The sequence below is a fragment of the Syngnathoides biaculeatus genome, chromosome 2 (genome assembly GCF_019802595.1).
Source record: "Syngnathoides biaculeatus isolate LvHL_M chromosome 2, ASM1980259v1, whole genome shotgun sequence".
In the NCBI taxonomy this organism is placed as follows: domain Eukaryota; kingdom Metazoa; phylum Chordata; class Actinopteri; order Syngnathiformes; family Syngnathidae; genus Syngnathoides; species Syngnathoides biaculeatus.
The window spans coordinates 42,646,326-42,670,163 of NC_084641.1; the positions used below are offsets into that span (position 1 = coordinate 42,646,326).

Consider the following 23,838-nt stretch of genomic DNA (forward strand, 5'->3'; position numbering starts at 1 on the left):
AGAGCAAGTGGAAAGGGAGTAAGGTTAGAAGTTTAGGTGCGGGGTTTAGATTATTTTAGCATGGAGTAGATGGGAAGGTGAATGGAGTAGGGGTTATTTTAAAAGAAGAACTGGCTAAAAATGTGTTGGAGGTGAAAAGAGTATCAGATAGAGTGATGAGGCTGAAATTTGAAATTGAGAGTATTGTGTATAATGTGATTAGCGGCTATGCCCCACAGGTAGGATGTGACCTCGAGTGGAAAGAGAAATTCTGGAAGGAACTACACGAAGTAGTCCTGAGCAGAGAGCAGAGAGAGAGAGAGAGCTGTGATTGGTACAGATTTCAATGGACATGTTGGCAAAGGAAACAGGGGCAATGAAGAAGTGTGTGTAAGTATGGCATTCAGCAAAGAAACTTTGAGGGGCAGATGGTAGTGGACTTCACAAAGGGATGGAAAAGGCAGTGGTTAACACTTATTTCCAGAAGAGTGTGGAACATAGAGTGAACCTACAAGAGCGGAGGTAGAAGCACGCAGGTGGGTTATATTTTGTGCAGACAGTGTAATCTGAAGGAGGTTACCGACTGTAAGGTTGTGGTTGGGGAGAGTGTAGCTTGACAGCAGAGGATGGTGGTGTGCAGGATGACTCTGGTTAGTGGGTAGGAAGACTAAGAAGACCAAGGTAGAGCAGAGAATCAGGTGGTGGAAGTGGAGAAAGGAAGAATGTTGTGTGGCCTTCCGGAAAGAGCTGAGACAGGCTCTACATTGATAGGAAGACCTCCCAGAAGACTGGAATACTACTCCCAAGGTAATGGTGGTGGAACCCCAAAATACAAGAAGTCATCCAAGGTAAGAGATTAGCGAAGAAGTGGGACACGGAGAGGACTGAGGAGAGGCGTAAGGAATACATTGAGATGGGTCGTACTGCAAAGGTAGAGGTGGCGAAGACTAAACAAGAGGCATATGACGACATGTACTCCAGGTTGGATAAGAAAGAAGGAGAAAATGAGCTCTACAGGTTGGCCAGACAGAGGGATAGAGATGGGAAGGATGTGCAGCAAGTAAAGGTGATTAAGGATAGCGATGGAAATATGTTGACTGGTGCCAGTAGTGTACTCAGTAGATGGAAAGAGTACTTTGAGAAGGTAATGAATGAAAAAATGGGAGAGAATGTAGAGTAGTCAAGGCAAGCGTGAATGACCGGGAAGTGGCTTTGATTAGTAAGGGAGAAGTTAGAAAAGCACTGAACAGAATGAAAAATTGAAAGACAGTTGGTCCCGATGACATACAAGTGGAGGTATGGAAGCAATTTGGTGAGGTGGCTGTGGAGTTTTTGACCAACTTATTTAACTACTAGTGGGAGAGAAGATGCCAGAAGAATGGAGGGAAAGTGTGCTAGTCCCCATTTTCAAGAACAAAGGAGATGTTCAGAGCTGTGGAAACTACAGAAGAATAAAGATGATGAGCCACACAATGAAGTTATGGGAAAGAGCAGTGGAGGATAGACTCAGGACAGAAGTATCTGCGAGCAACAGTATGGATTCATGCCTAGAAAGAGTACCACAGATGCACTATTTTCCTTGAGGATGGTCGTGGAAAAGTACAGAGAAGGTCAGAAGGAGCTACATTGTATCTTTGTAGACCTAGAGAAAGCCTATGACAGAGTGCTAAGAGAGGAACTGTGGTACTGTATGCGCAAGTCTGGTGTTGCGGAGAAATAAGGACAGGTATGAGGGCAGCAGAACAGCGGTGAGATGTGCCGTTGGTGTCACAGAAGAATTTAAGGTCGAGGTCTGCATCAGGGTTCCATGCCAAGCCCTTTCCTGTTTGCAGTCGTATTGGATGAACTGGATAAATTGTCGGGGGCTTATGCCTCTGCTGGGGTCACCCATGACAAAAAGGTCCTGGGTGAGGGACTGGACAAAGGATGACAAAAACAGCTCTATGATGACTAATATAAATAGATAGAAATTTTCCTTGCCCTGATGAAAGTTACCGGGAGCCCATCTGGACCCAGGCCTGGAAGTCGGGCTCAAAGGCCATCCAGCCATTAGGCCTAGCCAGGCACAGCCTGAAAGGGTAACGTGGGTCCCCCTTCCCATGGGCTCACCACCCATAGAAGGCGCCATAGAGGTCTGGTCTAATTTGAGCTCGGCAGTGACCAAAGGCAGGGACCTTGGCGATCCGATCCCCGCCTACAGAAGCTTGTGGAACGTCACTTCTTTGGCAGGGAAGGAGCCCGAGCTGGTGTGTGAGGTTGAGAAATTCCGACTAGATATAGTCTGATTCGCCTCCACACACCGGTTGGGCTCTGGTACCAGTCCTCTTGAGAGGAGTTGAAATCTCTTCCACTCTAGAGTTGTCTATGAGGAGAGGCGCTGAGCAGGTTTGGGTATACTTTTTACCCCTCGGCTCGCCGCCCGGACGTTGGGGTTCATCCTGGTGGATGAGAGGGTAGCCTCTGCCTTTGGGCAGGCGGATGGGTCCTTACTGTTGTTTGTGCCTATGCACCAAACAGCAGTTCAGAGTACCCACCCTTTTTGGAGTCCTTAGAGCGGGTACCAGAGACTGCCCCTACTCGGTACTCCATTGTTTTGCTAGGGAAATTCAGTGTTTAACGTGGCCAATGACAGTGAGACTTGGAAGAGCGTGATTGTGAGGACCCCACCCCCCACCCCCACCCATCAGAACCCGACTGATGTTGTGTTGTTGGACTTCTGTGCTCATCACGGATTGTCCATAACGAACACCATGTTCAAGCATAAGTGTGTCCGCACATGCACTTGGCACCAGGACACCCAAGGTCGCAGTTGGATCATCAACTCATCGTGTCATTGGACTTGCGGCCGCATGTCTTGAACACTGGTGAAGAGAATAGCGGAGCTGTCAAATTATCATGAACTGGTTGTGAGATGGCTCTGAGGGTTGAGGAAGATGCCTGTCTTATGTGGCAGGTCCAAACATATTTGACGATCTGCTGGGAATGGATGGCAGAATTCCCTATCAGAAAGAGTTTCAACTCCCACCTCCGACAGAACTTTGCTCATGTTCTGGGGGACGGAGGGCATATCGAGTCCAAGTGGACCATCTTTAGGCGGCCGACTGGAGCTGTGGCCGTAATGTGGTTGGTCCCTGTGAGGTGTTCCAGACACATCTAACCAGAAGGAGACACAGGATACGCTAGAGAAATTGTCTCTTGGCTGGCCTGGGAACACCTTGGGATCCCCCGAAAGAGCTGGATGAAGTTGCTGGGGAAACGGAAGTACGAGAGTCCCTGCTAAAGTTAAGGTCCCTGCGACCCCATCCCGGATAAGTGGTACAAGATGGTAGGATAATCATTCACACACATTGCACTGTCATGTTGTGTTCACCCAGGTGAAAGTTGCTTACGTCAACTTCGTCAATCACTGCTACGTGGACACGGAGGTGGAGATGAAGGAGATCTACACATCCAACCACATCTGGAAGCTATTTGAGGACTTCACAGTTGATATGGCCCGAGTGAGCATGGGCACTTTGTTATTTTACAGGTTACCAGTGATTGATGAAGCTTTGTGTCCTCCTGCCAGGTGTGCAACAAGCGGGACAAGCGACTTTCTGATCCCGTCTTGGAGAAGTACATCATCAATGTGGTCTTTGATACCATTAACGCCTTCTTTAGCTCACCCTTCTCAGAGAACAGCACGGCGCTGCAGGTCAGCTCAAGCTTTGCCTTTAAAGTGGAGTTGACTGTCTAATCCCCAACTTTGACTGCACCCCACCTGTTCTTTTTGTTAGAGTCATCACACTATTGTCACACAGCTGCTGCAGTCATCTGTGCGGCTGCTGGACTGTCCTTGGTTGCAGCAGCAATATCGAAGCCAAGTGGAGACCTGCATCAAGACCCTTGCCGTCACAGGTGACCCTTCATCCTGTTCTTTAGAAGACATCTTGGAAGTAGTATGCAGTAGTGTAGAATGCTACTTTGGAGGTGATTAGAAAGATTTTATGTGTAATGAAGCTAGAAGCGGAGATATATGATTTCTTATTTCAGTTCCTGTATGCCTTTTTGGCCCTCTCTGCTGGAGCAGTCTGATAATTTTCAGAAAAGCTCTTCTGATAACAGCCAACAATATAAATGCATATGTTCTATGCTCTCCTCAGTTTTTCAATCCGATTTAATGTCATAATCAATGTTTGTAGTAAAATGTAAGATTATCTATTCTTATCCTCACACTTCACTTCACATTACATGTAAAAACTGAAGCCAGGAAGTTGCTGATGAAAGCAAAAATGTAGGATAATCAAAACACAAACAAACACATATATACAGTGTTCAAACATCCAATGGTTCAATGTGCGTGTTAGAGTTAACTCTTGTTTTTATGCAATGGTGCTTTTCAATCGAGTTCAACCGCATTGCGCTGTGTGTGGCAGGATTTAAGGGTTGACCCAACAGTTTGAGTAGTTTACGTGTTGACTGTAGTTTTCCACACTGGCAGTTATTGGCTATTGGCAACAACATTGACACCTCTCTGAAATCACCATATGTTGAGTTGATGCAGCAAACTAGCAGTGATACCTCATGTGTGTGGCTACATATTTCTAAAAATGAGAACTGCAGCAGTCACTCCCAAAATATATGTCTGTCCTCAACTATAGCAAAACACACAAATGCATGCCCGTATGTAAAAATATCCACTTATGCGAACCAACGTGGAACCGGAAATCCTTATGTCATCTGTTTGCAAATTCACCAAGTGCCCTCCTGTAACTGTAAAAGAACAAACAATATACTGTTGTGTCTGCTTATCCACTGAAATAGACACAAACCATGGTTGATTAGGCAATTACAGTGAAGAAAACAAGTATTTGAAATAATGGAGGGGTCTGAAATTTTCATCGTTGGTGCATGTCCACTGTGAGAGAGATATTCTAAAAAGAAAAATCCAGAAATCACATTGTTTTTTTTAATGATGTATTTGTGTGATACAGCTGCAAATAAGTATTCGAACACCTGAGAAAAACATTGTTAGTATTTGGTCCAGTAGCCTTTATTTGCAATTACAGAGGTCAAACCTTTCCTGTAGTTGTTCACCGGGTTTGCATACAGCAGGGGGGATTTTGGCCCACTCCTCCACACAGATCTTCTCGAGATCGGACAGGTTTCTGAGCTGTCGCCAGAACCTTGATATTCTTCTTACGGACGCACTCTGGTTTTCTTGGCTGTGTGCTCCGGATCATTGTCTTATTGAAAGATCCAGCCACGACCCATTTTCAATGCTGTTACTGAGGGAAAGAGGTTGTTCCCCAAAATCTCACAATTCATGGCTGCGGTTATCCTCTCCTTAATACAGTGCAGTGGTCCTGTCCCATGTGCAGAAAAACACCCCAAAGCATGATGCTACCACCCCCAGGCTTCACAGTAGGGTTGGTGTTCTTTGGATGGAACTCATCATTCATCTTCCTCCCTACACGGTTAGTGGAATTATGACCAAAAAGTTCAGTGTTGGTCTCATCTGACTACACAATTTTCTCCCATGACTCCTCTGTATTATCCAAATGGTCATTGGCAAACTTAAGACGGGCCTTGACATGTGCTGATTTAAGCAGGGGAAACTTCCGTAATATGCATGATTTCAAACCATGACGTCTTAGTGTATTACCAACAGTCACCTTGGAAACAATGGTCCGAGCTCTTTTCAGGTCATTGACCAAGTCCTGTCGTGTAGTCTTGGGCTGATTCCTCACCTTTTGAAGGATCATTGAGACCCCACGAGGTGATATCTTGCATTGGGCTCCACTCCGATTGAGATAGACCATCGTTTAGCTTGTTCCGTGTTGTAATGATTGCTTCTTCATTAGACCTTGTTTCACCAAGCAGGTTGGCAATTTCTCTGTAGCCCTTTCCAGCCATGTGGAGTTTTACAATTTTGTCTCTGATGTCTTTGGACAACTCTTTGGTCTTGGCCACGTTACAAGTTTGAGTCTGACTGATTGTATGGGATGGACAGGTGTCTTTATGCAGTGAACGACCTCACACAGGTGCATCTTTCTTTCGGCTTGTCCCATTAGGGTTCACCACAGTGTGTCATCTCAGATGAACGCACATATTTGTTTGGCACAATTTTTATGCCGGATGCTCTTCCTGACGCAACCCTTCTCAGGGAGTGGAGGCCCCAGTGGGATACGAACCCACAACCCTTGGTTTACCAAACCAATGCTCTAACCACTGAGGTGATTCAAGATAATACATGGTGTGGAGGTGGACTTTTAAAGGCGGACGAACAGGTCTTTGGGGGTCAGAATTCTAGCTGATAGACAGGTGTTCAAATACTTATTTCCAGCTGTATCACACGAATAAAATGTTAAAAAAAAATACATTGTGATTTCTGGAATTTTCTTTTTCAGATTATCTCTCACAGTGGAGATGCACCTATGATGAAATTTTCAGACCCATCCATGATTTCTAAGTGGGAGAACTTGCAATATAGCAGGGTCTTCAAATACTTATTTTCTTCACTGTAGGTTTGGGACCAGACAAAGCACAACTCCAAAACCCCGAGTACAAAAATGTGTTCTTGGTTTCCCTTGCTCGGACGCGGGTCACCGGGGCCCCTCTTTGGAGCCAGGCCCGGTGGTGGGGCTCGAAGGCGAGCGTCTGGTGGCCGGACCAGCACACATGGGGCTCGGCCAGGCACAGCACAAAAGGGTAATATGGGTCCCCCTTGCCATGGGCTCACCACCTGTGAGAGGAGCCATAGGGGTCCGTAATGTGATCTGGGCTGTGTCCAAAGGACCTTGGCGATCCTATCCCCGGCTATAGAAACTAGCTCTAAGGACATGGAATGTCAACTCTTTGGAGGCTGAATTGGTGCGTGAGGTCGCTTTGGCTCTGGCAGCACTCCTCTTTAGAGGGGTTAGACTTTTTTCCACTCTGGAGTTGCCCACGGTGAGAGACACTGAACAGGTGTGGGTATACTTATTGCCCCCCGGCTTGGGGCCTGTACGTTGGGGTTTACCCCAGCAGATGAGAAGGTAGCCTCCCTCCGCCTGAATGTAGGGGGACGGGTCCTGACTGTTTGTGCTTGTGCACCAAACAGCAGTTCAGAGTACCCACCCTTTTTGGAGTCCTCAGAGGGAGTGGTAGAGAGCGGCTCCTCTGGGGACTCCATCATTCTCTTGGGGGACTTCAATGCCCACATGGGCAGTGACAGTGAGACTTGAAAGGCCATGACTGGGAAGAACAGCCCCGCCGATCAGAACCCGAGTGGTGTTCTTTTACTGGACTTCTGTGCTCATCATGGATTGTCCATAACATACACCATGTTCAGGCATAAAGGTGTCCACATGTCCACCTGGCACAAGGACACCCTAGGTTGCTGTTGGATGATTAACTTTGTGGTCGTGTCAGAGGGCTTGTGACCACATGTCTTGGACACTTGGGTGAAGAGAGGGGCGGAGCTGTCAACTGATCACCACCTGGTGGTGAGTTGGATCCGTTGGTGGGGGAAGATCGACGTGGCAGGCCCAAACGTATTGTGAGGGTCTGCTGGGAACAGCTGGCAAATTCCACTGTCAGAAAGGATTTAAACTCCCACTTGCGAAAGAACTTTGCTCACGTCCCGGAGGAGGCAGGTGACATTGAGTCTGTGTGGACGATGTTCCGTGCCTCCATTGTTGAGGCGGCCGACCGGAGCTGTGGCCGTAAGGTGGTCGGTGCCTATTGTGGCGGCAACCCACGAACATGTTGGTGGACATCAACAGTGAGGGATGCTATCAAGGAGTCCTATCAAGCATTTTTGGCCTGTGGGACTCCCAAGGCAGCTGATAGGTACCCGGCTGGCCAAACATAATGCAGCTTTGGTGGTCACTGAGGCAAAGACCCAGGCGTGGGAGGAATTTGGTAAAGCCATGGAGAACGACTTCAGGATGGCTTCAAAGACATTCTGGTCCACCGTCCGGCGTCTCAGGAGGGGGAAGCAGTGCGCCGTCAACACTGTATAGTGGGGATGGGCCACTGCTGACCCCAACTCGGGATCTTGTGAGTAAATACTTCGAACACCTCCTCAATTCCACCAACACGCCTTCCCACGAAGAAGCTGAGTCTGGGTGCTCTGAGGTGGATTCTTCTATCTCTGGGGTTGAGGTCACCGAGTTGGTTAAAAAGCTCCTTGGTGGCAGAGATTCGCCCCGAGTTCCGAAAAACCTCTGGTTGATGTGGGGCTGTCCTGGTTGACATGCCTCTGCAATATCGCATGGACATCTTGGACAGTGCCTCTGGATTGCCAGACTGGGATGGTGGTCCCCCTTTTTAAGAACGGTGACCAGAGGGTGTGTTCCAACTATAGGGGGATCACACTCCTCAGCCTCCCTGGTAAGATCTTTCAGGGGTACTGGAGAGCAGGCTCCATCGGAAGTCGAATCTTGGATTCAGGAGGAGCAATGTGGTTACGTCCTGGCTGTGGAACAGTGAACCAACTCCAGAACCTTGACAGGATCCTCGAGGGTGCATGGGAGTTCGCCCAACCAGTCTACGTACTTATTGTGGACTTGGAGAAGGCGTTCGTCCGTGTCCCTCGGGGAGTCCTGTGGCGTGTTCTTCGGGATTATGGGGTACTGAACCCCCTAATATGAGCTGTTCGGTACCTGTACGACCACTGTCAGCGTTTCGTCCGCATTGCCGGCAATAAGTCGGACTCGTTTCTGGTGAGTGTTGGACTCTGCCAAGACTGCCCTTTGTCACCGATTTTTTTCATAACTTTTATGGACAGAATCTTTAGGCGCAGCCGAGGTGTAGCGTGTGTCCGGTTTGGTGGCCGCAGCATCGCATCTCTACTCTTTGGAGATGAATTTGTTTTGTTGGCTTCATCAAGCCGTGACCTCCAGCTCTCACTGGAGCCGTTCACAGCCGAGTGTGAAGCGGCTAGGATGAAAATCAGCAGGTCGAAATCCGAGTCCATGTTCCTGTGTTCGAAAAAGGTGGCATGCCCTCTCCAGATCGGGGATGAGATCCTGCCCCAAGTGGAGGGGTTCAAGTGTCTTGGGGTCTTGTTCACAAGTAAGGGAAGAATGGAGCGGGAGATCGACAGACGGATCAGTGCAGCGTCTGCAGTGATACTGACTTTGTTTTAGTCTGTTGTGGTAAAGAGGGAGCTAAGTTAAAAAGCGAAGCTCTCAATTTACCAGTTGATCTACGTTCCTACCCTCACTTATGGACATGAGTTGTGGATCGTGACAGAAAGAACAAGATCCTGGATAAAGCGGCCGAAATGATTTTCCTCTGCAGGTTGTCTCTTAGAGATAGGGTGAGAAGCTCGGTCATCCGGGAGGGGATCAGTGTCGAGCCCCTGCTCCTCTGCATTGAGAGCAGCCAGATGAGGTGGGTGGGGCATCTGATTCGAATGCCTCCTGTATGCCTCCCTGGTGAAGTATTCTGGGCAAGTCCCACTGGAAAGAGACCCCGGAGAAAACCCAGGACACGCTGGAGAAGTGGCTGGAAAATGGAAGTCTGGGTATCCCTGCTGAAGCGACTTCCCCCGTGACCCGACCCGTAAAGGCGGGACAAAATGGATGGATGGATACAGTGTGTGTTGAAAAAAATGAGTATTTGAACACCCTGCTATTTTGCAAGTTATCCCACTTAGAAATCATGCAGGGGTCTGAAATTTTCATCATAGGTGCATGTCCACTGTGAGAGAGATAATCTAAAAAGAAAAATCTAGAAATCACAATCTGGTTTTTTTAACGATTTTGTGTGATACAGCTGCAAATAAGTATTTGAACACCTGTCTATCAGCAAGAATTCTGACCCTAACAGTCCACCTCCACTCCATGTATTATCCTAAATCAGATACACCTGTGTGAGGTCGTTTGCTGCATAAAGACACCTGTCCACCCCGTACAATCAGTAAGACTCAAACTTGTAACTTGGCCAAGACCAAAGAGCTGTCCAAAGACACCAGAGACAAAATTGTACAGCTCCACACGGCTGGAATGGGCTTCAGAGAAATTTCCAAGCAGCTTGGTGAATAAAGGTCCACTGTTGTAGCAATCATAAGAGAATGGAAGAAGGTAAACATGATGGTCAATTTCAAACGGAGTGGAGCCCCATGCAAAATATTACCTCGTGGGGTCTCAATGATCCTTAGAAAGGTGAGGAATCAGCCCAAGACTACACAACAGGACTTGGTCAATCACCTGAAAAGAGCTGGGACCACTGTTTCAGAGGTGACTGTTGGTAATACACTAAGACGTCATAGTTAGAAGTCATCCCAAGATTACCATCCCTTCTGTGAAGTATGTGGGTGGTCACATCATGCTTGGGTTTTTTTTTTTCTGCACATGGGACAGGATGACTGCACTGTATTAAGGAGAGGATGACCACTGCCATGTATTGTGAGATTTTGGGGAACAACCTCTTTCCCTCAGTCATAGCATTGAATATGGGTTGTGGCTAGGTCTTTCAACATGACAATGATCTGAAGCACACAGCCAGGAAAACCAAGGAGTGGTTCCGTGAGAAGCATATCAAGGTTCTGGCGTGGGCTGGCCAGTCTCCAGACCTAAACCCAATAGAAAATCTTTGAAGGGAGCTGAAACTCGATGTTTCTCAGCGACAGCCCAGAAACCTGTTTGATCTCGAGAGGAACTGTGTCGAGGAGTGAGCCAAAATCCCTCCTGTTGTGTGTGCAACCATGGTGAACAACTACAGGAAACGTTTGACCTCTGTAATTGCACACAAAGGCTACAATAACAAATATTAACATTGGTTCTCTCGGGTGTTCAAATACTTATTTTCATCTGTATCACACAAATAAATTGTTAAAAAATCTTACATTTTCATTTCAGGATTTCTCTTTTTAGATTATCTCTCTCACAATGTACATGCACCTCCGATGAAAATTTCAGACCCCTCCATGATTTCTAAGTGGGAGAACTTGCACTATAGCAGGGTGTTCAAATACTTATTTTCTTCACTGTATATAAGGCTTTTAGTTTTTTGCGGCTCCAAGCATATAGTAATCCCTCGTGTTTTGCGGTTAATTGGGACCAGAACCTGTATTATCTCACTGAATATTTACCATTCATCACTCAGAGACTTCTGCTGGAGATGTCGTGTGGGTACCAGAATGTTTAATTAACAGTACATCTATATTTTGCCAACTTAAGACACAATTTTCACTGCAAGTGTCAAGTTAAACAATAATAAAATAACATTTTTATTGCAGTACAGAAAGTCACAAAGCAAACACGTGGTCTTCTCATGCAGCACCGAATGCCCATGACGCCCTGTTTTGACATCAATTCCGGCGCGCCGCTGTGACATCACTTCTGTTCTGCTGGGGCAGCCGTGTGGGTACCAGAATGTTTAATCAACAGGACAGCATTTATACATTGCCCACTTGAGAGAAAAATTACAACACTACAAGTGTTTGGTTGAATCATAACAATAAAATAATTTTTTTATGGCAGTACAGAAAGTCACAAAGCAAACGCGTGGTGTTCTCGTGTAACACTGAATGCCCGGTACACGTTGTTTTAATGTCACTTCAGGCGCGCCCCTATTGCATCACTTCCATTTCGTCAGTGTGCCACTCCCTCCTTGACAAGAGGAACGTTTGCTCGTGAGGAGAACGCGGGATGTGTCTGTCTCACCATCTCCAGCCCGTTTTGGCCAAATCACCACGAATCCTCTTTTTTATTTCCTTAGGGCTGTCCGAAATGTAACAAACACGTGATAAATAAAACAACCATGAGTTGATAAACAAACAAAGCAAGATACGCAAACAAAGCCAACGCAACTCAGTAGAAGCATATTAAGCATAGCAATGGAGCATTCAAATCAAAACAGGAGAGCAAATATGAGATAACTTTATGTACAATTAATCCATTTCATCCAACGCCATCAACACAATTCCTAAACTGGGTTCCAGCACTCCCAGCAACCCTCGTGAGGATAAGCGGCAAAGAAAATGGATGGATGGATGGATATATATACTCTGGCAAGTTTACCCTGCTGGTGATATTTTTCCAGGTTTTGACAGTCTGCGAGGCCATGGACAAACCGTGTCTGTATGTGACCTCAAAGCATCATTCCCCCACCCCCCCCAGAGCTGTCAATGCCATGAGGCACATTAGGCTGAAAATGCAGTTTCTCTAAGCTCTAGTTATAATGGAAGCAGGTGATTGGCTAAGTGCCCAACCCCAACTGTGGGTATTCGTAGGTGGTCTCCCATTCAAGTATTAGCCAGGACTTCTTCTTATCTTCTGAGATCAGAAGAGATCAGGCATTTTCAGACCAGTTCACAGGTCTGAAGCAACAATAGAGCCGGAAAATTACTGTCTATATTTAAATTTGAAAAAAAGGTCCCTTAGTAATGAGTAGGACAAATGATAATTTAAAAAGTAACAAAAGAATGGATTAATAAATATAAAGCACTACAAAAGGTTCAAAGAAATGAGTACTAATGGGTCGAAGAAAACCAGGGCGTATGCACCCATCCATTTTCCAGACAGCTCATCCTCACAAGATTCATGGGAATGCTGGAGGCCATTAGGGAGTATTTACCAGAAAATGTATGGAACTTACCTAAACAAACACCTAACCATCTAACCAAAAGCACAATGACAATATGGAAGTACGGCTAAATCCACACCTCTTCCAATGGATCTTGTCATTGTTGTATATTGTATCTGTAACTCGAAAGCACGTCAGTCCCATCCTATGCATGGATTTTGTCACAGCGCCACTAATTAGTGGTTTGGAACAGACTTTGTTAATGACATCTTCGGTGACAAATGTATAGGGTTTTGGGGCACATTGTTCAGTCCTGACGGTCTGTTTTAACGAAGTTCCACTGTGTGCACTTTATATCTTCTGATCCATCTGCAATTTATGAATTAATTGAACACTGATTATGTCTTAAGAGATGTCATCTATTAAGTCACCAATGAAATCACTGGGTGGGTACCGTCATTGATGGTATCGAGTGTCACTTATTGTAGAGATAAGGTCAGTAATTAAAGGGGAAATCCAGTGCTTTGCATGAACAATGTATCCAATAGGTCATGTAATATGTACCCTATTTTGACAATGTGAAGTTAAATCCTCTTTCATTTAATAGTGGTTTAAGAAGATTTTTATCGACAATTCTGAATTTTCAGGGGCGCTGCCATTTTCCCGAGTCACATGATCTACGTGGGCGTATGTGGCGTGTACCGTGCCTTTACAAACGCTGGATTACATGTGTTTTATTGAAAGGATCGGTGCTGGTCGGCGCTCAGGAGACAAAGACGACACTCAACAAAAGACCAACGTTCCCAAATGCTATTTAGCCTCAATAACTGGCATATTTATTTCGACCAAATGCAAGTTCTCAAAACACAGTTGACATTGCGTGAAATCAATCATATGAGCCCCTTACCTATGCCGAGAAGGTGGAGAGCCGATCACCCAGGTAGAGGTCTGCTTGTCAACCAGCTGGGCGTCCGTACGAAACCCGCAGCAGACTCTCCCTGTTTGTACTCTGCATCTCTCTATTATACTTTTCAGTTGCGTGCGAGAGAAAGGGCGGGTGGCCTACCCGTCCCACCTGGCGCCACAACGATTGTTTCCTGATTTACTATTGACACCTAAGTGTGTCCTTCAGGCTCTGAAAAACATCTTACGCAGCCATAACTGTCAAGACATCCCACAACAATGTTCGTCTTTGGTATGCATGCGAACAAGATAGTGAAACGGTCCAGACGTCTTGACCAGAAAAACAAGTGATACGAAAAACAAGTGAGTGTATGCATGCGAACAAGATAGTGAAAAACAAGTGAGTGAAAAACAACTTATATAACCATGGTTGCATAATACATTCGGGTATTCAACGGTAATTGGAAGCATCACTAATTAACACTCCTTTCAACATGGGACACCATTATGCCCAGCGCTGATTTCTCAGATTTATCCTCATCTGATGAAGAAATAGCAGTATCGGTTTATAGGGAAGACGGAGGAATACTTCCATACAGATTTGAACCTGTGGGTGTAATTAATGTTGAATGTTGTTGGTTGGTGCTTCAGGCGGAATGACGCGGAGTCTGACTGCTCGGAGGCCTCCATGCGACATAAGTGCATAAACAAAGCCCCTCGGGAGGTTTGAGCCTGCAGCCATGGATGGTTCTTGAACAGTAATGATGCGAAGTCTGACGAGAAAGCTCCAGGCGGCAGAGGCCGTTAGCCCCAGACGCCAAAGGTCGGCTAAAGGCCTTCCCGGACGTCGAAGCTCGGGTCGCGGCCCACCACCAGAGCTCGTGGCCCGCCTTTGGTGGCGGCAGAGGCATTTAGCCTAGCTTTGGCATCCGGGGCTAATGAAGCGGGTGGCTGCGGGCCACGAGCCAAGCTTCCAGGCAACGGAGGGCGTTAGCCCTGGAAGCCGAAGCTAGGCTAAAGGCCTCCGCCACCACCGAAGCTCGGCTAAAGGCCTCCGCCACCACCGAAGCTCGGCTAAAGGCATTCACTACCTGGAAGCTCGGCTCGCGGCCCCCCGCCGGAGCTCACTTGTCAGACTCTGCATCATTCCCGTCTGAAGAACCATCCATGGCTGCCGGCCCAGAGCTCCCGGGGGCCTTTGTTTACGCACTTCTGTCGCCCGTAGGCCTCTGAGTAGTCAGACTCCGAATTATTCCGCCCAAAGAATCATCCGAATATTCAAAATTAATTACAGCCACAGGTTCAAATCTGTATTGAAGTATTCCTCCGTCTTCCCAATCAACCAATACTGCTATTTCTTCATCAGATGAGGATAAATCCGAGAAATCAGCACTGGGTGTAATGGTGTCCCATGTAATCGAGCGTTCGTAACGGCACGGTACACGTCAGATACGCCCACGTAGATCATGTGACTCGGGAAAATGGCAGCACCCCTGAAAATTTGTAACTGTCAATAAAAATCTTCTCAAAACACTATTAAATGAGAGAGGATTTAACATCACATTGTCAAAACAGGGTACATATTACATGACCTATTGGATACACTGTTCATGCAAAGCACTGGATTTCCCCTTTAATGTCACCAATGATGGCACTCATGTCCTGGATGACATCACTCTTGGTGTCTCTTGTGAACTCACCAGATGTCACATCATTTACTATGCCAGTAGTATCGCCAGGGATATTACTGGTGATGTCATAGATGTTTTGCCTATGACACCATGTGTGTTGTCATTTATACTGTTATCGTTTGATATTCAAAAGTAAGATAATTGTGTCCTCCCAGCCAAGAGCCGCTCCATTGCTCTACCTCTGGACCTGGAGGCTCAGATTAGCGCCATGTTATCCACCAGCGCTCTAAACTCACTGTCGCGCTCCAATACCAGCTATAAATTACCATCACGCTCAACACGGCCGGTTGGATCCAGCAACCTCTGCGACTACAAGAACATCATTGAGAAACTACAGGACGTCATCAATACACTGGAGCAGCGCCTCAAACCACTTGTCAATGCTGAGCTCTCTGTGCTAGTGGACGTTCTTCACCAGCCAGAGCTTCTCTTCCTCGAGGGAACAGATGCACGGCTGCGTTGCGAGTCAGGGGGATTCATCTCCAAGTGAGAAAAATAATCTTAATAATTGATGATGACTATCATTAAGAATCAGGACAGTTCAGAAGTTCATGTTTGTGTGTGTGTGTGTGTGTGTGTGTGTATGTGCATGCGTGTGTCCTTGCACAGGCTAATTCAGCACACAAAAGCTCTGATTTCCACAGAGGAGAAGTTGTGTATCAAAGTTCTAAGGACACTGCAGGAAATGTTGATTAGAACACTGGACTTTGATGAAAAGGTGGAGAACACACAGTTTTCTTCTTCTAATAATCATACTAAATATTTTAAAATGTTCTGTGGTCTTCCAGGGAATTTTGTTGCGGAATGTTCTGTTGCAGAACTACTTGTTTCCAAACAAGAAGAATAACCTGAAGAATGGGCTGGCAGAATTTGGAGTGGCAGGTTCCAAACGTCTTTTCAGAACCAAAATTAATAAACACTGCTCTGCATTTCCTTACACAGATTTATTTCCTCAAGTTCAGAGTACTAGTGGTTCATTAGTTGTTCCATTTTCCATGTAACTTATCCTCATTTGGTTTGTGGGTATGCTGGTGGCTATCTCATCTTTCTCTGGGGGAGAGGCGAGATAGACCCAGAAATGGTCGTCAGCCAATCACAGGTTGCATGCACACAAACAACCATAAGCATCTATCAAGAATTCAGAGTATAACCAACGATGCATGTTTTTAGGATGTGGAAGGAAACCCCAGTACCCCGAGAAAGCCCATGCAGGCACAAGGAGAGCATGCAAACTCCACACAGGCGGGGCCAGATTTGAAATGTGGACCTTAGACCTTTGAAATATGCTAACTAGTCTACCACTGTGCCACTTAATTTAATCAATATACTATCAAATAATCCATCCATCCATCCATTTTCTGATTCATTTATTCTCAAAAGGCTTGCGGGTAGTACTGGAACCTTACCCAGCTGTCAACGGGCAGGAGGCAGGGTACACCCTGAACTGGTTGCCAGCCAATCGCAGGCCACATGGAGACAGACAACAGTCGCACTCACAATTATACCTAGGGGTAATTTAGGGTCTCCAATTAATGCATGTTTTTGGGATTTGGGAGATAACCGGAGTGCCTGTAGAAACTCCACACAGGCAGGGCCAAGATTCGAACCCGGCTCCTCAGAATTGTGAGGCCAACGCTCTATAGCTGCTTCACAGTGCCATCCTATCAAATAATAATCTACAATTTTTTTCCTTAATATCACCAACAAGTTCAAAGTCCAAATGCCACGTGTGCTGAGTATCTGCTGCTATCGTTACGATCGTTACAGCCCATATTTTGATGTGTGACTCTCTTCATGTATTAGCCACTATTTGGGGAAATACACACTTTCAGTTTCAGGCTTTCATTTTAAAAGTCCAACTCAAGTTTGTCTTGTGAATTCATGACATGCTGGTGTGACCACCAGGCAGTGAGCCAGAGCGCGACTGGGTGGCGGTGGCAGCGGTTCAGTGTCGTCTGGACCGAGAAGGCGGGAGCAAACTCTTTACGGACCTAGTGATGAGCACCAAGAATGATAAGATCTTCAAGGAGAGCATCCAGCTGGCCATCTGCCTGCTAGAGGGAGGCAACACAGAGATACAGGTTAACTAGAGGCCCCACATACACATTTGCTAGTTTTTTTTTTTTAGGGTTAGGGTTGTTTTTTGAAAAGCTTTCTCTGAATTCTTGAATCCTGTAGAACTCTTTCTACAAGTTAATGATGGGGGACAACAAGTCGGAGAAGTTTTTCAAAGTTCTCCATGACAGGATGAAAGAGGCACAGATGGACATCAAAGCTACCGTGTCAGTTAATGTTGGTGAGATGTCCCACAAAGCCAATGAGAAGGAGCAAAACAATGGTGAGCTCATCGTGAACACGTTTCATAATTATGTGCTCTCAACACCCATGATCTTCTCTGGAAGATTCCTCTTCACCGCTTGGACTTCCTGACACAAACGAACATTCCTTATTTGTCGAGGGCCAAGGAGGTAGCCCCTCCTCCGTTCAAGCTGAGTCAATAGTGGAGCAGAAGGAGGTTGAGACTGAGATGGGCCCAGCTGTCCTGATCATGAAGCCCATCCTGAGGTTCCTGCAGCTTCTCTGTGAAAACCACAACCAGGATCTGCAAGTGAGTGGTAATCCCATGCGGTGGTATCTAGTAGAACGGATGGGTACTTTATCTCCACTGACCTGGTCTTTCAGAACTTCTTGCGCTGCCAGAATAATAAGACTAACTACAACTTAGTATGCGAGACGCTCCAGTTCTTGGACATAATGTGTGGAAGTACCACGGGTGGACTGGGCCTCCTGGGCCTCTACATCAATGAGTCAAACGTCCACCTCATCACTCAGACCCTGGAGACCCTCACGGAGTACTGTCAGGGGCCGTGTCAGGAGAACCAGGTAGAGAAGGTACTTCTTCATCAGGAGAACCTTCAGAAGACATTTTTGTGTGTGTTTCAGACATGCATTGTTACGCATGAATGCAACGGCATCGACATCATCACGGCCCTCATACTCAACGACATCAGCCCCCTCTGCCGTTACCAGATGGAGATGGTGCTGCAGCTCAAGGTACGTTGTCCTCACATTATGAAACATTACATGGTGTCACGTGGTGTCATTTTTGTCCCGTTACAAGGATAATGCCTCTAAATTGCTGCTGGCGCTAATGGAAAGTCGTCATGACAGTGAGAACGCAGAGAGGATCCTATTCAACCTCCGTCCCCGAGAACTGGTTAGAGCCACCTTGTCTCATGAGGCCTTCAGAGAGGGGATTCTTCTTCTGACTCTGTGTGTTTGTGTGCGCACATGTGTATGCATTTCTAGGTGGATGTGATCAAAAATGCCTACCATCAGGAGAGTGAGAGTGAGGGTGGGGACGTGTCACCCCGTGAGGTGGGACACAATATTTATATCTTGGCCCAGCAGGTGAGCCACTCCGCATCCTCATTGACTGATTGTCTCATGTAGCATTGGGGTGTTAGGACAATGAATACCCCCACCCCTACCTTTTACTGTCATGGCTCCTCTGCTGCACTCACTATGCATTCATGCACACCAATGTGCGCCGAATTAAACACTCTTCGAAACAACACCGGAGACAGTGGTTGGATTAGGGCATGTCATTATAGAGGAATAAAGTTGATGAGCCACACAATGAAGTTATGGGAAAGAGGATTGGAGGCTAGACTCAGGAGAGAAGTAAGTATCTGCGAGCAACAGTATGGTTTCATGCCTAGAAAGAGTACCACAGATGCATTATTTGCCTTGTGGAAAAGTACAGAGAAGGTCAGAAGGAGCTACATTGTGTCTTTGTGGATCTCGAGAAAGCCTATGACAGAGTGCCTAGAGAGGAACTTTGGTACTGCATGCGTAAGTCTGGTGTGGCGGAGAAATATGTTAGAATAGTACAGGACATGTATGATGGCAGCAGAACAATGGTGAAGTGTGCTTTAGGTGTGACAGAAGAATTTTAGGTGAAGGTGGGACTGCATCAGGGATGAGCTCTGAGCCCCTTCCTGTTTGCAGTGGTAATGGATAGGCTGATAGACGAGGTTAGACTGAAATCTCCTTGGACCATGATGTTTGCATATGATATTGTGATATGCAGTGAAAGCAGGGAACAGGCGGAGGAACAATTAGAAAACTGGAGACATGCACTGAAAAGGAGAGGAATGAAGATTAGCCGAAGTAAAACAGAATATATGTGCGTGAATGAGAGGGGTGGAGGGGGGAAGAGTGAGGCTACAGGGAGAAGAGATACCACGGGTGGACAAGTTCAAATATTTAGGGTCAACAATCCAGAGCAATAGTGAGTATGGTAAGGAAGTGAAGAAACGGGTCCAAGCAGGTTGGAACAGCTGGCGGAAGGTGTCTGGTGTGTTATGTGACAGAAGAGTCTCTGCTAGGATAAAGGGCAAAGTTTATAAAACAGTGGTGAGGCCGGCCATGATGTATGGATTTGAGATGGTGGCACTGAAGAAAAAACGGGAAGCAGAACTGGAGGTTGCAGAAATGAAGATGTTAAGGTTCTAACTCGGAGTGCGCAGCTTTGATAGGTTTAGAAATGAGCTGATTAGAGGGGCAGCCAAAGTAGGATGTTTTGGAGACAAGGTTCAAGTGAGCAGACTTCAATGGTTTGGACATGTTCAGAGGCAAGAGAGTGAGTATATTCGTAGAAGGGTGTTGAGGATGGAGCTGTCAGGCAAAAGAGCAAGAGGAAGACCAAAGAGAAGGTTGATGGATGTGGTGAGTGAAGACATGAGGGCAGTTGGGGTTAGAGAGGAAGATGCACGAGATGGGCTAAGATGGAAAAAGATGACACGCTGTGGCGACCCCTAACGGGACAAGCCGAAAGGAAAAGAAGAGTGGAAGTTGTGTAAAACTGTAAAACAATACAAACATACTCGGTTGTGTTTTGTAAAACAAAGGTAGCCCACATAGACATTCTCTAAAACTCTTGAAAACTTGAAAATAAATTAACTTTCTGGAATCAAATGCCTGCGATTGGCTGGCAACGAGTTCAGAGTGTAGCCCGCCTCCTGCCCCTTGACAGCTGGGATAGGGTCCAGCACTCCCCACGACCCTCATGAGGATAAGTGGCGAAGAAAATGGATGGATGGAATCAAATGCGAAGAGTAATACTAGAATATCACCTATCAATATTTAATTTTTAAACCAATAGACTGAGATTGTAATTTTTGCAGAGCAAACCAAAAAGAATGCCAAAAGATTGTTCACAGCTGTCTTCCACACGTGCAAATTAGCTGGCAAATTACTACAGTCCCTCTTTTTTCATGATGAATTGGGACCAGAACCTCCTGCGAAAAGTGAAAAACCGCGAAGTAGCAGGGATGTATGTTTATGTCGGAACCACACACCATTTAAAATATCTAAACAGTATTTGTACTTTGCATATTTGAGACAGAGGTATTTGGTTAAATCTTTTGTTATAAAACCTTATAAATATAATATTCAGTATTATAAACTCATCATATACATTTAAATTATAAAACATTGTATTTTTACTATGGGTACCAAAATGTTTAGTCAACAGTAAAGAATTTATACTTTGCGTACTTGAGACAAAAATTACAATAGTACAAGTGTCTAGTTAATAACAATAAACTAAAATTTTTATTGCAGTACAGAAAGTGACAAACAAAGCAAACGCTTGAGGTAATCTTGTGTAGCACCAAATGTCTGTTACGCACTCTTGTGACGTCACTTCTGGTGTGTCGCTGTTATATTACTTCTGTTTCACCGCTGTGGCGCCCCCTCCTCGACAAGAGGAACTTTTGCTCACGAGGAGAAAGTGAGATGTCTCTCTCTCGCCATGTCCAGCCTGTTCTGGCCACATCTTCACGAATCCTTAGGGCGGTCTGAAATGTAACAGATACAGCAAATTTGATAAATAAAGCAACCGTGAGTCGATAAACAAAACTGTAAGTAAACAAAGCAAACGCGAGTCAATGTACGCATATTAAGCATACCAAGAGAACATTAAAAGCAAAACAAAAGAGGAAATTTAAGATAACTTTATGTACAATTAATCCAACAACCTGTAAGAGGAGATAACCCTGTCAACACAATTGCTAAACTCGACAGCTCATACCATATAGTTGCACACTTTTGAAATTTTTCAAATCAACCTTTGCTTGCTGAAAAGCCTCATCCTCAAAAGGGTGAATCCCTCATTGCACCTTAAGTTTTATCATTACACATTTTGCTCCCTTATTAAAAGTTATTGATGCGGTTTCACAGTTTACCACATCATTCTTCATGTAACATGCCAGTGATTCATTCACGCCATAAAGGTGCCACAAAAGCATAACTTCTGCCGTCTCTGATCATATCCAAGACTTTTTCACCGATCGATCAGCGTCCTCATTTTTCTGCAATCCGCAAAAGCGAACGCAGCTCCCTCCTCTTCCTCAGTCACCGCTGTTTTTCTGCAATCCGCTGTCCACAAACCGAACGCAGCTCCCATTTTGAACAACCCCATTCTGCATCATTCTCTCATGCTTGGAAGATTTGACGGCAGCTTTAGGATCAAGCACAGCGCTTTGGAGGTATTTTGAACTACAGCGGTTGTCTTGCACACACTCTATCATAGTGTAGAAAATGGCGGAGAGGAAGGAAGAAGGAAGGAGAGAGTTGCTGGGTGGAACTTCGATGATGCGCACTCCAAAGAGCCGATCTGGATAATTAATAGTATAATATAAAGTAATATAGTACATACTGTAAGCCAGTCTGGCTTTTTTGGTGGGGGGCGATGCACTGAAACCGTACACTACAGCAGAATGTAGCAATCTTGTGTGTCACAGTTTATACATAAAAGGCAGAATACTCCCCGCTTAGCATATATAAGATGTCAAACAAACCGAAACATATCAAAATCCTGCAACTTTATGTTGATACTGAATAGAATGATTTTTGAGACAGGTCTGAGAATAGCCTGACATTACTATCCTAGATGGTCTTCACCTGGATCTTTCTTAACCTCCCATCATCATTTGGCAAGGTACTTTAACCATTCCAACAGGTCAGTTTAGTCTTTCGGTTCTCCATTCACGACGTACTTGCAGATTACTCACATACTCCCATTTCCAGCTCCCCCGGAAGGTATTTGCTAGACTCTATGTGCCTCCGTTGATGTTTGAAAAGGTTAGGTGAGTTGAGTATGGGACTGCATATTCTGTCTTGTATCTGAAACCACAGGTTTCTCATTGCTCTTGGAGGTTTTGGGGAGTTCTTCCACAATGGGTTTTACTTTTCTAGCTGTATCTAGGAACCTAAGACCAGGCAGGTCGCCATCACACATAGCTGCTTCAACTACAAGCAGCAGTAGCCGCTTACAGTCTTTGTTCTGGATTCTTGAGAAATTCTCCAACCTCGTGAAAAGAGACGCCTCCCCATTTATCCACCTGGTAATTAAATGAAGCTGTTCAGTAAGTTCGATGTTCAACCCTTTACTTGCACCACTGAAGATTGTCTTCCAAGACAACATTTTCCACTCAAAACATCTTGAGCCCTGATAGAGTAAGATCTTGACGGGCCAAGTAGATGACTACACCTGACATATCAGCAGAAGTGGCTGCCGACTGCTCTGTTTATCAACTTTTGTGTTGTGTGATACAAGGGGTTTGTGTTCATTCGTGGTAAATTGTTTAGGGCCCATGCGCTCGTGCCAATGTCGGGACGGAACGCTATTTTGAGCGTGGCTGGTAATGGTAACAACAAGCTGTGGGTGTGTGAGTTGGACACCATCCATGGCCTGAGAAGCATGTGCCCAATCCATCACTTCATCATCCATTTACTGTGTAATTGGGTCTTGTCGCTGGTTATTTAAATGTATCTCCACATAGCCACAGTGAAGAAAATAAGTATTTGAACACCCTACTATATTGCAAGTTCTCCCACTTAGAAATCATGGAGGGGTCTGAAATTTTCATCGTAGGTGCCTGTCCAATGTGAGAGAGCTAGTCTCAAAAGAAAAATTCTGAAATCACAATTTTTTTTAATGATTTATTTGTGTGATACAGCTGCAAATAAGTATTTGAACACCTGAGAAAACCAATGTTAATATATTGTACTGTAGCCTTTGTTTGCAATTACAGAGGTCAAACATTTCCTGTAGTTGATCACCAGCTTTGCGCACACTGCAGGAGGGATTTTGGCCCACTCCTCCACACAGATCTTGTCTAGATCAGACAGGTTTCTGGGCTGTCGCTGAGAAGCACAGAGTTTCAGCTCCCTCCAAAGATTTTCTATTGGGTTTAGGTCTGGAGACTAGCTAGGCCACGTCAGAACCTTGATATGCTTCATACGGAGCCACTCTTTTGTTTTCCTGTCTGTGTGGTTCGGGTTGTCATGTTGAAAGACCCAGCCAAAACCCATCTTCAACGCTCTGACTGAGGGAAAGAGGTTGTTTCCCAAAATCTCACAATACATGGCCGCAGTCATCTTATGCTTAATACAGTGGGGTTGTCTTGTCCCATGTGCAGAAAAACACCCCCAAACCATGATGCTACCACCCCCATGGTTCACAGTAGGATGTGTTCTTGGGATGGAACTCATCGTTCGTCTTCCTTTGAACACGGTTAGTGAAATTATGACAAAAAAGTTCCATTTTGGTCTCATGTGACCACAAAACATTCTCCCATGACTCCTCTGTATCATCCAAATGGTCAAACGTAAGACGGGCCTTGAATTGTGCTGGTTCAAGCAGGGGAACTTTCCATGCCATGCATGATTTCAAACCATGACGTCTGAGTGTATTACC

General features: G+C 45.6%; 1 protein-coding gene across 16 annotated transcripts in view; it reads left to right on the top strand.

Moving 5' to 3' along the window:
• Positions 1–23,838, top strand: part of itpr3 (inositol 1,4,5-trisphosphate receptor, type 3) — a 285,052-nt gene that overhangs the window by 206,489 nt on the left and 54,725 nt on the right. For 12 of the 16 annotated variants that reach the window (XR_009792909.1, XR_009792910.1, XM_061806443.1 and 9 more), the window contains 13 exons: positions 3,354–3,479; positions 3,548–3,673; positions 3,756–3,876; positions 15,227–15,557; positions 15,681–15,789; positions 15,860–15,953; positions 16,977–17,152; positions 17,250–17,409; positions 17,474–17,679; positions 17,754–17,954; positions 18,015–18,125; positions 18,193–18,288; positions 18,381–18,482. Coding sequence is in view for 14 of the 16 variants with exons in the window: in XM_061806443.1 (XP_061662427.1) it covers positions 3,354–3,479; positions 3,548–3,673; positions 3,756–3,876; positions 15,227–15,557; positions 15,681–15,789; positions 15,860–15,953; positions 16,977–17,152; positions 17,250–17,409; positions 17,474–17,679; positions 17,754–17,954; positions 18,015–18,125; positions 18,193–18,288; positions 18,381–18,482 (1,959 nt within the window). In the remaining 2 variants the exon portion in view is untranslated. The remainder of the gene's footprint in view (positions 1–3,353; positions 3,480–3,547; positions 3,674–3,755; positions 3,877–15,226; positions 15,558–15,680; positions 15,790–15,859; positions 15,954–16,976; positions 17,153–17,249; positions 17,410–17,473; positions 17,680–17,753; positions 17,955–18,014; positions 18,126–18,192; positions 18,289–18,380; positions 18,483–23,838) is intronic. The other 4 variants (XM_061806407.1, XM_061806486.1, XM_061806396.1 and 1 more) reach the window with 3 other exon arrangements.